The sequence below is a fragment of the Alosa alosa genome, chromosome 6 (assembly GCF_017589495.1).
Source record: "Alosa alosa isolate M-15738 ecotype Scorff River chromosome 6, AALO_Geno_1.1, whole genome shotgun sequence".
NCBI lineage: Eukaryota > Metazoa > Chordata > Actinopteri > Clupeiformes > Clupeidae > Alosa > Alosa alosa.
This window is the reverse complement of record NC_063194.1, coordinates 13,820,123-13,835,913: the sequence shown is the minus strand read 5'-3', so window position 1 is coordinate 13,835,913 and position 15,791 is coordinate 13,820,123. Positions and strand designations below refer to the sequence as shown.

The 15,791-nt window shown below is 45.9% G+C and overlaps 1 protein-coding gene across 5 annotated transcripts; it reads right to left on the bottom strand.

Annotated features, from left to right (window-relative positions):
- Positions 1–15,230, bottom strand: LOC125296383 (nucleus accumbens-associated protein 1). Of its 5 annotated transcripts, none has more exons than XM_048246268.1 (6): positions 15,146–15,230; positions 11,191–12,267; positions 10,637–10,810; positions 9,468–9,573; positions 6,747–6,844; positions 1–6,295 (listed from the first exon to the last, which is right to left on the bottom strand). In XM_048246268.1, the coding sequence occupies exons 2-6, from the start codon at positions 12,236–12,238 to the stop codon at positions 5,988–5,990; spliced, it is 1,734 nt and encodes a 577-aa protein (XP_048102225.1). In that variant the 5' UTR covers positions 12,239–12,267; positions 15,146–15,230; the 3' UTR covers positions 1–5,987. The 5 variants fall into 5 exon arrangements, with proteins under 5 accessions (XP_048102225.1, XP_048102230.1, XP_048102227.1 ...); XM_048246273.1 differs by having other exon boundaries at positions 11,227–12,267; XM_048246270.1 differs by having other exon boundaries at positions 15,090–15,165.
- Between the last annotated feature and the right edge of the window lie 561 nt (positions 15,231–15,791).

Here is a 15,791-nt window from a genome sequence, read left to right as displayed (position 1 = left end):
ACGGTGTATTTTGGGGGTGGGGGCTCTTTGACATCAGCAGACGCCACTGCATTGGTTTCCAAAAGCGTGGTTTCTGGCTTACACTTCATGCTGTGAGTGCACAATGAACAATCAAACTTCAGTAGTGCTTCTATGTATAATATACAGTATATATATATATATATATGTATATCTCTATGTTTGTATAAAGAGTGAATTTGGGATCTACTGACCCCAAAGACACCACCAGAGAGGTTGCATCTTACAAAAACAAAAACAAAAACAAAAAAACGAACAAAAAAAAAATAACACCCCATATTTTTATTTTTGCCCTGTCTGTCAGTGTGCTTCAGCAAGCTGTTTTTGGATTTTCCTGTAGTCCGACTGAAGTTGGTTTGATAACACTACCATTCACTTCTTGAAACTGCCGTTTCCATTCTGTAGCATACCAGCACACAAGATGCTGCTGCTGTGTGTTGCTGTGAAACTGCCCTAGGATGTTCAATGTACTGCGTGCATGTTTAGCACATCAGGGGTTAACCTAGCTATGGCTCCCAACCCAGACAGGTGAGGTGCTAGCAGAACAATGCAAAACGTGCTATATACACACACACACACACACACACAAACAGTCACACAATCTTGAGCATACCTTAGTACGCGTCAGTGAAAGACACCCCTGGCTGCAAAGGGACAATTCCACACATGATGTGTGGATGTCTGCAAAGGGTTCTGCCAAAACCTCTGCTCAAGGGCATCCGTGGAAGAGCAGAGGTCAGAGGTGAAAGAAAAGACCCAAATGACTGCAGTTTGAAAATGAGAGAGAGGTAGAACAATGGTCAGCTCCAACCCTTTTCCTCCTTACATCCCCTTCTCTCTCAAGTTTTTGCGTAATACCTCAGTCGCCATCAGATCATTCAGCCTCAATACATGCAACATTCCCATTTAAAAGGGCCTGCCTTACTTTTGGACATTGATAAGATGCTTTTAGAAACACAAAATGTAAAAATAAAAAATAAAAATGTGATGAAAAATCCCCAAATCGAAACATTCACTCAGTTACAGCCAAACCCAGGCTAGCCTAGGCAGCCTGACCTTCCCCTGCTCTCCACACACGGAGTGATTGCAAGGTGCCAGGAGGGGGTGGACATCCTTACCGGAGCCCTAACCCCCCCCTAAAAAAGGTGCTTCTCTTGAGTGCAGAGGAAGGAAGGTGCAGACATGTGGAAATGTCATCTTTTTTTGATGAGAAATCTCGGCTTCTCACATACACACTCACACACAATGGTTGAACAGGACCACCCAAGCTCACTTTGGATTGACTTGCGTGGGTCATTTGGAAGATGTCCTTTAAGTATGACACATAATCTGAAACTCAGATAATGAGAGCACAACTAGGGTTTAAAAAAACAAAATAAAAAAACAAAATCACATACTTTGATCATAAAGGCAACCATTCCAATCCAGTGCCACTTTTCCCGTTAACATGTAGTGCCCTCTAGAGGTGGTGGGCAAGCAGAGCACCAAGGTAAACCACAATTACAATACAAAACGCCAGATGGCGACAGACACACACCGATTCCTTGCCAGCCAACTACCCCCCTCCCCTTCTCCCTTAGGCACACCATGCTGCAGATCGGATCTGTGCCATCAAAATGGAGGCCATCCGTCGAATGGCATTCCATAAGTGGCACTGCTGAGTCCTGTTTGAGGTGATGCTTTTACAGTGTGTAGATGGGAGCCGTTTACATACCTTGGCACCACAACAGTAGTGGGTGTTTTTTTTGGCACCCTCTATACCTCAGTGTGATGCTAAAAGAACAAAACACAGTACTTAAACAGCCAGACGAGTACTGAAACATTCTCTAGACAGGATTTTAAATTTTCTTGGAGATGCGGGAAATGCTTTAAAATGTGCCAGTACCAGAAAGTAAGAAAAAAAAAAATCCCAGTTAAGAACACCTCAGATATATGAAGTCACCAAACATGGGCCTGCTTCAAAGTGACCTTACATAGCACCATAATCTCTCTTAAAGCTCCCCGTTCCCTACACAAATTCAGCACTTAAGTCCTTATCAAAAATGAAAAAATAGGCAATGTTCTGTCCTACACGTTTTTTTCCCATATCCTATTTTACTTTTTCTCTTTAGCAAAACAAAAACAAACAATTGGCAACTCAACCTTGTTAGTAGATCTCTCTCGCTCTCTCTCTTTCTATAAAAAGGTAAATACAGTACGTTCTACAAGCTTGGTTGATAGGGGAGAAAGTAAAAAAAAAAAAAAAAGAACGGAACTATTAAAGGAAATTGCAGAAACTGAATGACCTCCTACATACATTCATGCATCTCTCAACGTCTAGAAAAACCAAACAATTGGTAGTTCAGCTCAGTCACAGAGTAAACAAAAGTAAAAGGATCATAGGAGGAAGTCTTAATATACAAACAGCCTAACCAGACTGTGGTTCCTCTCATCATGGAGGCCAACTCATGAATCCATAGTCCTAGCTGTGGTCTGATTCTCTGGCATGATGCATGCTGGGTAAGGGGAAGCCTCCACTCAGTATCTTTAGTCTATACACGTTTCAAAAAACAAGGAAAGAAAACAAAACATCTAGGAGGCAAAAACTAGGAAAAAAAGAGGGGAAATGACATCTAAAAAAAGAATTCATATTGACAAATCTCACAAGTCCTACAAAACAGAAGTCTAAAACATCGTAAAAATCAGCTCAACAATCCTTTCAATATTTACACTGCACATTACGTTCTCAAAGACAAGACTGTGTCCTGTTTTCAAGGAGCCTCTGGCAGTCTCACACACACACACACACACACACACACTCTCCCTCTTTCACAAAGACCCACAAACACTCTCTCTTTCTCTCTCACACACACACACACAAATCCATTGGTTTAGTCCAGAAACCATCTCACTTTGAATCTACAAAATAAAGGTGCATGGCCCCCTACAGTCCTCTACAAAAAGGTGCAAAAAGCACTAGTTCCGACTATGAAAAAGGTGCACAAAGCTCCACAGCTCCACTAGGAAAGACACCGAATTATCATCAGGCACATCAGCTGCATCCCCAGAAAGGATACCCCTACTGTGGCACAAACATCTCCTGTCCACACACACACACACACACACACACACACACTAAAGCAGTGCAAACAGTAAAGGTGCAAATCACTAAAATTAGGTCACATCACATAGCACTGGAGATAAAGCCAAGTGAGAGACACTCACACTCACACACAAACACACATACACCTCAGTGGAAAATGTTCTCACACCCCTCTGTAGAGACAATGTGCTTTTAAAAACACCATGCTTCTTTAAAGCCATATGACTGAGCCTAAATGAAAGGTAAAGGAAGGAGCTGAGAGAGGGGACACTTAGCTAGGCAGAGCCCAGCTGAGTACACTGGAGCTTCTCTTTGTGTGTACATGTATGTATGTGTGTGTGTGTGTGTGTGTGTGTGTGTGTGTGTGTGTGACAAACACAGTACTTGTGCATGGTACAGAGGCACAACTCGAATTTGGACATGGAAATTAGAGAACAAGGTCCTGCTATGCAAATGTAACTTTACTGCTTTACCTACATTCTGGTTTAACTCTGCTTATTCTATCAACACGCGCACACACACACAGGGCCAACAGGAACAGCAAACAGATCCAAACATGTACTGCTTTCTTATGCACACACACAGTTAGCACACAGAGTCAACTCTATGCATGGAATGTGCACATATGGTTGCCCACACCCACACTGAATGGCATGCCAGCCCTTGAACACACACACACACACACACACACACAGCTGCCCAAACACAAAGACGTCTGCAAGCTGTCAGTCATGACTTTTAACACTAATCCTGCCTGCCCCCACTTTCCCCTCACCCAATGCACACACACACACACAAGTGAGACAGGCATATAAAGCCACACAGACTCACCCTTCCTGGGAACACAGCTTTACCCCTAAACCTAAATAGGGCTCAAGCCCCACCTTTAAGACAGTATGAGGCCAGGTCCCACCTCTAGAGTCCCCTTCCCCTTCCTATACACACACAAACACACTGATTACTCCACACCTCCGGCATGGTGGTGTGTGTGTGTGCGCGCGCGCATGTATAGTGTGTATTCAAGGAAAGGGGCGTAGGGTCATCTCGGAATCCCTATTCTAAAAATGTAGCAACACGCCACATATATAGACAGTCACTAGCCTGAAGCTGATCTAAACCAGGTCTAAGACCAACCAGCAAATGCGCTCTCTAGAACACCATTCCGATTTCAGGTCAGCTCTCGGTCCTGTCATGCACCCAAGTCAGCACAGGGTAAAAATAGCCCAGCAGATCCAGGATCAGTCGCTATAAAGTAAGAAAAGCACTGATCACCCATCAGCTATACAGCCAAACCCACCGATCAAATAAGCAATGGTCTCTCGATATTGCCACAGCTGGGACCAAACCAGGAACTCTTAAACACGCCGTTCTGAACGGCAGACGAGTAAGTATAAAGCGCCCACCCGGCCTAGATAAGATCACTTAATGCAAAAATATTTTATACTCTCTTTTTGTTTCATCTCATATGCAAGACTACTCATCACAAACATTTCAGTCAAACAAAAGGAAATGTTAAAAAAGCACTAAAAAAAGGAAGAAAAAAAAAGCAAAGAGATCTGAGAACAATCCCTCTCTTTCTCTCTAGGTCTCTCTGTGCACATGGTAAAGGTGCGTCTAGATAAATACTTTTTTTCCCAACGACAAGTCTCTCGATTTCCTTTTCAGTTTTTCCTCCACCCATGTCCCTCTCTTTTTCGTTCATTGGTTTTCCGCTCTGGTTCCAACGGTGTCTGCGATCAGATTCGCACACAGACACTTCACCAAGATCAGGGCCGTGTGGAAAAAGAGGGAAGATGTGGGGGGGGGGCAAAAAAACGTTCTCTTTCTCCACTCCTTCGTTCTGCAGGTGATGACTGGCCAGAGCTGAGGCGCGGATGATAGTACAAGGAAAGGAGGGATAGAGACAGGGACGAGGGAGATGATGACAAACTGAGAGAGAGTGAAAAAAATAGAGTAGAGAGAGAGAGAGAGAGAGAGAGAGAGAGAGAGAGAGAGAGAGAGAGAGAGAGAGAGAACGAGAAGGTGCTTCCACCACAGGAATCTCTCCTCTCTGCCCAGAGCATCTTGTGTCCATCCAGTGCCCGCTGCCCTCTCTCCCTCCTGGGAGGTGGGCACACTGGCACACATCGTCATGCCAGTTACATTCAGTACCACTACCAGTACCAGAGCAGTGGGCCTGGCATGACCCACACTCTCCACTTGACCATCAGCGCCTCTGATATGAAATGGTGAAATAAAGGAGGGGGTGGTGGTGGTGGGGTGGGGGGTCTTTTTGACATGTATTTTTTCTGTCAGGTAATGAAATAAATGAAATGAATTCACCTGACTTTGAGTAAATAAAAGGACAACATTATAATAACGATCAATTAAAACAAAACAAAACAAAAAATGAAAGCAAAGCTTGTAGGAAGAGGGCCTCTGTGCAAAAAGGGTAAGCATTGACTTTTTCGTGTTACCAAAACAAAATAGTAATCAAAAGAAGAGGAAAAAACATCAAAACATCCCCTTGTCTCCTTTTGAGACCAATCACATTCCTACCCACTGCCTCCTCGGACAGTACCTGTGAGGACCGCCTCCATCGAACCCGGCTGACTGGACCAATCCTGGGTAGAAGCAGCGGAACCCAGAGTCAAGTAATGGGGGGGGTTGGGGAGGTTGGGCTGGGCTGGGCTGGGCAGGGCTGGGCTTGGTCAGATCACAACAGTAGGGCAGGAGGGTTGGGGTACGTGACATTTAGGGGTGGAGGGGAGCCGGAAGCAGCGCGGCGGCAGCGGCATATATGTTGGGTGTGTGTGTGTGTGTGTGTGTGTGTGTGTGTGGGATGGGTCGGACTGTGGTTGTGGAAGGAGGGGTGGGGTGGATGGGGTGGGGCGACAGGTTTAGCCCCCTAAAACAAGGAGCTGCTGTCCCCTCCCACGTCCTGCAGGGAGTCGCTGGCCCCCACCTCGCCAGGGCCTCCGGCCGGACCGCCCTCCAGGCCGGCTGGGTCGAAGGCGCCCTCAGCGCCAAGCGCGTCCGCCTCCAGCTTGACCCCGTCGGGCAGGAAGCTGGCGTAGGCGTCACCCTCGGCCATCAGCAGCTTCAGCTTGGGGATCCAGCTCTTGCGCACCACGCGCCGCGCGTTGGTGCACATGTCCGCCGCGATGGCGTTCATCTCGCTCTCCTTGAAGCTGGTGGCAAAGTTCTGGCAGTAGACTGCAGAGGGAAGAGGGAGACCACAGAGAGGAAAACACCAGATTCAATAAAACACAGGACGTGACGCTGACTTCCTTGGGTTAGTGCTCAAAGAGAAGAGAGGCAGACAAGAGACAGATATGCTTATCATACATGCCTAAGAAAACCACACAACTGCACCAAGTACAGTAGCAGACCTAGTGAGTTTGTGATAGTGTTTATGACCCACTGGGTACATGAACAAGCAAATATAAAACTATAATGCTCCCATACTACATATAGGTGTAATATTTGTGTTTTTGAGTCGATCTAATACAATATAGCACTACAGTGTAACATAATGACCATAAGCCCTTCATCTGTACACCACAGGAAGACCACACAAGCATTCCAGCTGTTTCTGGATGAGGTGAGACTCCTGTGGCCTCCGAGCAGTGGGCCCTGCCCCCGGGGAAAACTCGGGGACACTCACACTTGACAGCGTGCAGGACGCGGTTGTCCAGAGGCTTGCGGCTGGGGTCGTTGGTGGAGGAGCGGATGCCGGTTCCGCAGCTGTTCGCCAGAGTGCTCCTGAAGTGGGTGGAGGAGTGGAGATACATGGGTGAGCATGAGCGCAAACACACATTTAAGTAATTGCATGGCAACCGCAACAAAGACATAGCGTATTTCATATTGCTAACGCGCACGCACGCGCGCACGCACGCACGCACGCACGCACGCACGCACGCACACACACACACACACACAAAATGATAACCAATGCAACAGAACAGAAACTCTGTGAAAACCTGGCCCCACCCGCGTAATATCGCAGCTCATTTTTATCTCACTGAGATACTAGTCTGGCTACTCTCTTTATTTTAGAATTCAGGGGCCCATAGTTGATGTTGGACAAAGTTGTTAAGTCTTTTGGTATGTAAACACCCAAGTATTTTATTGAATCCGCATCCCATTTTAACTGATATTTTTGAGCAATGTCCCTAGTGGGCTCATAGTTGAAGATGATGATTTGTGTTTTAGAAATGTTAAGCTTATAACCAGACATCTGGCCATATTCCTCCATACACGACACCAGTCTAGGCAGAGATTGTGTAGGTTGTTCTAGGTAAACTAAAATGTCATCAGCAAACAATGCCAACTTTTGTTCCCCTCCGAAAGTTGAAATCCCTTTGATATTAGGATTCTGGCGGATCCATTGACTTAGGGGCTCAATAAATATGTCAAATAAGAGAGGGGAAACGGCACATCCCTGCCTGCAACCTCGCTGAAGGGAAAAGGAGGCAGTGAGGTCTCCATTCACTCTGATTTTAGCTGTTGGGTTGTTATATAGTGTTTGAATAATTTTAATGAACTTCTCATGAAATCCAAATACATATAGAACTCTATATAGAAATGCCCAGCTCACTGTATCAAATGCTTTTTGGGCATCTAGGCTGATGAGGACTGACTCTATGTTATTTTCTGTGATGTGCCGTATTATATGTAGTGTTCTTCTAATGTTGTCCTGTGTCTGTCTTTGCTTTACAAAGCCAGTCTGGTCCAGATGGATAATATCTGGCAAACATTTTTCTAGCCTCCTTGCAAGTATAGATGTAAATATTCGGTAGTCTACATTCAGTACACTTATAGGTCTTAAATTATCACATTCCTGTTTGTTTTTGCCTTCCTTAGGAATGAGAGAAATTATTGCCTCCCTCCATGAGGGGGGCATTTCTAGTTTTTTAAATATCTAGTTATAGGTCTTCAACAGTGAGGGTACTAATATATTCCTCAGAGCCTTATACCACTCACAGGTAAAACCGTCTGAGCCTGGAGAGCTACCCGTCTTAAGTCTTGTAATAGCCAAGTTAATTTCTTCTACAGTCACTTGAGCTCTAAGAATATTATTCTGAGCATCTGTGACCGTTGGCAAATGTATTGACTGCAGAAAAGTGTCTGTTTCGGTATCATTGTCTAACCGATCTTGAGAATAGAGTTTTTGATAGTGAGATAGAAGGCATTCTTTAATTTTTTCCTGCTGACACTCAATTGTCTTATTCTCAGGGTTCTTTATTTTATATAGTGTACTGTCTGCCTGCCTTTTCCTTAGCCTATAGGCAAGCAGCTTAGATGCTTTGCCTCCAACTTCCCAATATTTCTGCTTGAGAAAGACAAGTTTCTTCTGTATTTCCTGTGTGTATATTTCATCAATTTCACTTGTAACTATTTTCATTTCTTGCTCAGTATTTGGATCCATACTATCTTTATGTTTTCTTTGTAGCAATTTTAATTTTGACTGCAGTGTATCCAACCTTTCCTGTCTAGACCTTTTAAGATATGCTGTACGTGCTATTATATTGCCCCTCATAACTGCCTTGAATGCGTCCCACAGCATAGGTGGGCCCACCTCTCCTGTATCGTTCAATTCAAAATACGTCTGAATTTCCTCTCCTAGCTCTGCCTTGACCACAGGACTACTCATTATTAGTCTGGCTACTCTCAATGCAGTAACGTTTCCCTCAGCCACCAGGATGGCAGACCAATCAGCGGCCAGAGGGATGACGTTATTTTGAAATTGAAAGTGGCAGTGGTAAACGGTAGTATCAACACATGCAAACATTAAATAATCAGTTGGGAGAATGTATTGTTTCCTTACAGTTTACTATCAGTTTGCAAAGGTTAGTGGTGATGTAGGAAGTAAGATAGAAGTAAGTAAGAAGTCTACGTTCATTATAATACTAGGATTGGATACACTTCCCAATGAGGAGTACCCAGACCTTCACAAAGTGAACGGTCTGGAGATTCCAGGCCATGAGAGTCTATGGTCTGACCTGATTTGACCCTGGAGAAAGGGAAGAGACTTAGTGCTGTCTTTCTCAGGTAGGTAGTTGACATTCTGACTGTGTTCTGTTTTGACATTTAGCCTAGCAATTGACCTTTCTCCACATCAGCTAAGTTTCACCATGTGTCTGTCTGAAGACTTGATTTGATTTCTAAGAAAATATGTGCTCTCTGTGAACTAAAGCGCAGAAATACAGACCAATCTTGTTTATCTGCTTTTGACACGAACAGCTCAGAAATACATAACTACACTAACTTTAATTTGAGCTGTAGCATTACTGCTTCTATTATATCTGCGTGGGGGGAAAGATTTTCTTCACAGGACAGTAAAAACAACATGTAACGTAGCCATAGTCCCCTCCTCACCCCTCACCTGTCAAAGAACGCAGCCAGCAACCTCCGCAGGAGAACCTTGTGTCTGGTGCCTGCACTGATATGACAGTTCATGAGCTGGGCCCTCGAGATGTACACGTTGGTGCCTGCACACACACACACACAAACACACTTTGAGATGTTGGTAGACTCAAGTTTGAATGGTTCAACACACTTGAGCAAAAAACAGCTTTGGTAAACAGATCTCAGATTTATGAAGGCACTTCAGTAACCCTGAATAGAATCACAAAGCCATCTGTGGGCCAACCAGCCATGTCCTTGCTTACAGTTAAAAGTGCCAAGAGACTTGTATGTACTGGAGATCACAGGGAGGGAGCATGCTTTGTCACATACCACATTTCTGACATGGCTCATGACTATGCGGGGCAAGCCATGGCAACTTACACATAGGTGTGTGTGGAAAAAAAAAAAATCTACCAGTAGTGGGTGTTGGCAATACTGAAGAAACAGACTATCGGTTTTCATTCTTGACTTCTGTGGCCATTTGAGTAACCCCGGCCCCAAGTCAAATTCTTAAGTGTCCCCTTCTAAACAGACTGACCTGGGGTCAATTAATGGGATTATCATCCCTATTTCCAAAACAATGTGCCAAATCTTTAAAATCCTGTGGATTACAGTTGGAACAATAGGGCATTTTTCAACTCATAAATTAGTCTGCTCTGGGACAAAGTACCAGATGACTGGATACTTTTTTGAAATTTCAACAACTTTTTAAAACCCCAACCAGCTCAACCAAATGCCAACAGGTTTGAAATAGGTTATAGGTTAGGTTAAGCTGACAGTAATGCGTCAACATGGTAAAGTGAAGCTAAAGCTTTCTCTGTCCACCAACTATCAGCATGTGCGCTATACTGCACAATATCCAGCCATGATTTAAATGGTTAAATTATACTTATCTATTTATCTAGAGTCTGTTCATTGTACTCATTGTATTCTAATTAAATTTACCAGTACACATCATAAAAAAACACAGTGCTGGAAGAGGAAAATGTATATGCCTTAGCCTACATTTCGTGTAGATAGTAACTTTTCTCCCTCTGGCTAGAATAGATGATTTGCCTCAGGCAGTCCTCTGAAAACTGAGGGAATTAAAAAAATATAAATACTGCTAAAAAAAAACCCATCCGAAACAGTGTGTGTCTGCCTGACCTGAGACCAGCTCCAGTTTCTCGGCAGGGTCGCCCTCCTCGTACAGCTTGGGGTGGCAGCGGTTGCCGATCTGTGCTATGAGCTCCGTGGGCAAAGAGGCCAGGTCCTGCCGCCCTCGGCCCCGACTCCGCGTCTCGGAGTGGTCAGGCAGGGCCTCCACGCGCTCGCCCGCCACTGGAGGAGAGGGGCACAGATGGGAAGTAGCCACACCATCGGGAAAAGGGGGGGGGGGGTGGAGGTCAGGGGGGAAAGGGAACAAACCCAAAACATATACCGTTGGTTACAGAACAGACATTAAGTTAGGGACTATTGGAAAATGCCATGAATCTGCATTTCAGCCAAAGCACCACCATAACACGTGCAATGCCTCTTGCTGCCAAATTTGGATAGTGTAAATTGCTCTGCTAATTTTAGCATAAAACACAGAAGCCCTCAGCCCTGCAGCAAGAAGGAGTGATGACAAATCAAATGATCAAATTCTCTAGTTCAAGAGCATTGGATGGTGTGATGGTGGGAGAACGACAGTGCAGGACGGGCTAAATGATTCAACCAACCTGTCGCTGGGGGTGCCCCATGGCGTGTGCTCTCACCTGCTGCGCCCATGTTGAGCATGCTGTACATGGTGTACATGTTGCAGATCTGTCGATACTGCTCCTCCGTGCCGTCGTCCACCACCTCCTCCTCTTCCTCGTCGTCGTGGTAAGAGATGGGAGAGTCGCTGGTGTAGGCGCTGAGGTTGCCCGGGCTGGTGCCCTCGGGGGTGGCCGTGCTGGTGCCGTTCCCGTTGCTGCCGGCGCCGCCCCCGTTGCCCGCCAGCGCCAGGCCCAGGCCCAGGCTGCTCTGGATGGAGCTGCCGCGGGCAGCCTCCTGGGAGAAGCGGGCCGCCTTGCGCATGCTGCCGCCCGACCCCCCCGAGCCGCCACCGCTCTCGCCCCGGTTGCCGCCCTCCCAGAGGCGCTTGGCCACGGGTGTGCACACCACCGAGTAGGGCGACGCCTCCGGCTGCTCCGTCTTCACCTTGGACACCAGCGGCAGCGGGGTCAGGCAGGACGCCGGCCGGCTGCTCGACCGTGGCTGGTCGACCCCACCTCCTCCTCCTCCCCCACCACCACCGCCAACGCTGACCCCCACTGTGGTCTGCGCCACAGGGCTCTGGGGCTCGGACGGCGGCGCCCCCTCCTCGGCGTGCAGGCCCTGCGAGTCACAGCTGGGCGAGCTGACCTTCAGGAAGAACTCGGTGCCCTTCTCCATGATCTGCTGGATCTGCAGGAAGCCCGCCGTGTACATGAGCAAGAACTGGTCGCCCACGTTCATGCTCAGGCGACCCGTGTAGCAGAAGGACAGAATCTGCTGGAAGCTCTGCGGCTGGACCGCGGGCGGCAGCTCCACCACCGGCGTCTTGTTGCCGGCGCCGCCACTGGCGTTGAACAGGTCGCGGAAGTAGGAGCTGCTGGCCGCCAGCACGGCCCGGTGCGCCTTGAAGGCATGGCCCTTGACCACCACCGACACGTCGCAGTAGAGACCCTGCAGACGCTGCTCGTTCAGACACTCCAGGACGTTGTTGCCGAAATTGGGAATCGCCATCTGAAGGGTCTGAGCCATGACGCAATGGCCAGCACCACTACAGAAATCTGAAGAGATGGAGGGGAGAGAAGAACGAGAGAAACAAAAGGGGTAAAGTTAAGAGAGGTAAAGACTACCGAGACACTGACAAGTTGGAGCTGTAAAACCCACCTCCCAATGGAATAAAAAAGAAATACAAAAAAAAAGAAAATGGCTCTACATCATGGCTTCTATACCATGTCAGCAGAGGAAACAATGAGGCATTTAAGCACCAAATGAAAAACCACATTCACTCCATGACCTTTCTCCTACTCCTCCACAGCACATGGTTTTCAATTAGACTGCTAGGCCCTTTTCCCACACATCCACTTTCTTTAAATTACAACTTGAGCAGGTACCATTTGTCTCTCTCTCTGACACACACACACACACACACACACACACACACACACACACACACACACTCACAGACAGCATGGGGAACGCATAAGGCCAAGCCCCAGCCGCTGATCTTAATGTGACGAAAGGGCCTTGTGTCTGCTCCACATGTGAGGGAGATAAATCAGACAAGAAGTGCTGCGAGTCTGCCACTGCAAAGGGGAGGGGGAGGGGGGCCAGGTCTTTAGAGGACAGCGTGGGCAAGCAGAGCTGTGTTTAGTTAGCATGACACGGTGCGAAATACCACCTTCATATGGCGCCATGTTTTTTTTCTTTCTCTAGCACACCCACTGCAAACGGCTGGCTGACAGAGGCTAGGCTTAAGATAACGCTGGCCTATAGTTTCCTGTGTTTAAATTACGAATAGGTCATCTGTGTACTGCTGTAGTAAACACAGATGGCTCTGACTTTTAAGGTTGCGTGTCTCTGAATACTGCATACAAGTGCCTCAACCTCTTAGGCCAGCAAGACAACAGTGTCCCTCTCTTACAATTGGGAGAAGTTAAGAAAGATGGTCTCTTAAAAGTAAAGTTTGCATGTTTGGCTAAAGGCCCTGCTTGACAAACAACAGCAGCCCTGTGACACAGCCATTGGCTAAGACAACCCAAATGTCTCTTGACAGCTTGTGTAATTTCTGAGAGTCCCAGCTTTTGTTTTAGTATGGCTCAAGAAGCTGTGCATTTAACAGCATGGATTCCCTGCAAACTGATACGATAACAGAAACTGTTTATGGTAATGGTCAACCGTGCAGATAGAGAAGGCCATCTCCCGCTCACAGACACATGCACTATGCCAAACACACTAAAACAGAATTGAAGAGGATGGGCTCATAGCAGATCCTACATTGAAACAACCTGCTTTACTGTTATCCAAATAAGGAGGCCACAATAATTTAAGTTATTTAGCTGAGTATGAGTTGTGAGCAAAACCAAAACTAAAAAACAAACTTCTTTAACTAGATCCCTTAAAATACCTTTTTAATTTCCGTTTGGGTCATGATAAACAACCAATCAGCGTTGTTGAACTAAGATAAAAAGATGCATATCACACATTGTGCTGGATTAGCGTTTAGTAAGTAGCTACAAACTGATTTGTAAAAAAATATATTTACATAATTATGTATATTATTTAATTTCCGAATCTGTTTATTGTGAACAACATTTAGAATTTCAGAGACACTAATTACAGCGCTCAGATTTATGGGTAACGTGACGTTGACTGAAATATTTAAGGATTCACTGCCTAAAAATTAAACGTTTACCACTAGGGCGACTGTTTTCTTTAAAGTAAAATCTCGAAATAAGATTCGCAATGCCTACAAGATTTATGCAAACCTCCTGGTTGATGCAAACAGGCGTTGCGTTAGATAAGACTGCAGAAAAGGCTGACTCTGTCGCGGTATCGGCTGGCCGTGCCCCGTTATATGTCAGTCAATCTGCCCGGTTGGAGTGCTCCACTGGCACGGGCCGGGGGGCGTCGAAAGATGGCAACTACTACAGAATGACCCGATATATGAGAAATGCAGCACCTAGGCGCAATCCACGACACCGACTAAATACATTTACAGGTTATTTAGCAAGGCGTTTACCTGCGACAATCAAGGGATGAAAACATTTAGTTTGGCAAGGAATGCACATCTGTCGCCTCTGCCCGGTCCTACTCAAAGTGCCGCTATGCTAGCTAACGTTCCCGTATATTACATTCAAGGGGCCTACTTAGCCGGGTATGCCCGCTTGTTGTAGCAAACGGGCTAGCATGGCAAGCAAGCTAAAATAAATCTGTGTTCACTCCGCACCATTCAGTGAGCTAAAAACACCAAATATATTTGGTGTACTGTAAAAAAATAAAGTCGTACGCCATCTATACCTGCCAAACACGCAGCCTAATTAAAATACCAACATCGGTGAGCCCTAACAATACTTTTTAACATTCCGCTAAAGAAACATTTAAACACAAAATAAAGAAATCATGCCCACCTTACTATATTTTAGCTACCGACATCAACAGGTCATCCCGGGACAAATGCAGCAACTGGGGGCGAGCCAGACTAAACCAGCGCTGAGAGTAGGGGTTGGAAGTCGCTCATCAAGACACCGTTTAACCACTTGTCGCCGGTATCTGACAAAAAGAAATAACCGAAAACTAAATAATCTTAAATAACATTCACAGTGACGTGCCTAAGGTCTTAGAGACAAACGTGAAAATGTAATTATTTCTGTTTTAAAATATACTAGGACCGGCGCTGAAACTGGAGAGCTGCCAATCACCCGCATGCAGCCATTACTGTAAGGTCGGTGAAGTGGTTAAAGTTTTGTTGGTGCCATTCTTATGAGCCCATCCCCCACCGCACACCTTCCCCCAAAACAATGCCCCGAGAAAACATCCCAAAACCGATTACATTTTCACCGCAACAAGAATTGCCTATCAGGACACCAAACGTAATACAGACAACCTGAAATCCCCGCAGCCTTAAACGACCCCGTCTGTCTAGCCTTGAAGCCGACTCACCCCCTCGCTGGTAGCTGTTTCAAAGCGTTTCAATGGAGAAGTCGGGCGCGCTCCCTCTCTCGCTCCCCGTCTCGCTAGAAACAGCCATTCATTGTGAACACAGGGCACACGCAGATCGCCGAGCTATCGAGGGCAAACACTCTCTGGGGAAGGTGGAGCACAGAGACACCGATTGAATCAGCCCAAATCAGTCTCTCAATCGTCTCGTCATTAGCAACCTTAATCCCTGGGAGAGTACTGCAATGAGACATCAGTAAAATGTTCAGTTGCTCTACACTGCGAAATGAATATCCTGAAATAGATTAAGTCTGTTCATACCACCTAATCATCAGGAGAGAGAGTAGATTATTTAGATGTAAAGCTTTCAAAGACAAACAATGAACAACACCAATAATCAAGTTCAGCAGGTTCAAAATGTAGGCTCTTATGTAGCATGTCTGAAAATAACACTGTAGCCTATTGTATAGCGGCCTACAGTTCATTTTCAGACCATGTTAGAAATTACTACAGAAGTGATCATTTTGGACAGAACTTCTTTTATTTAAAAGTGTATTGGATGGGTTAATGTAGTAGGCCTATGTTATTCTCATAATAATAAATACAACCTTATAATGAATTATTGAATGGCAACGAGTTGAACATTGTA

What these genes read in the sequence shown, in the direction of transcription:
- LOC125296383 (XM_048246268.1), bottom strand. Translation starts at nt 12,238, where the DNA reads ATGGCTCAGACCCTTCAGATGGCGATTCCCAATTTCGGCAACAACGTC. An exon ending in CTGGCTGCGTTCTTTGACAG is followed by an intron (nt 6,845 to 9,467) that starts GTGAGGGGTGAG and finishes CACCCACTTCAG; the next exon opens with GAGCACTCTGGCGAACAGCT. An exon ending in CGTCCTGCACGCTGTCAAGT is followed by an intron (nt 6,296 to 6,746) that starts GTGAGTGTCCCC and finishes TTCCCTCTGCAG; the next exon opens with TCTACTGCCAGAACTTTGCC.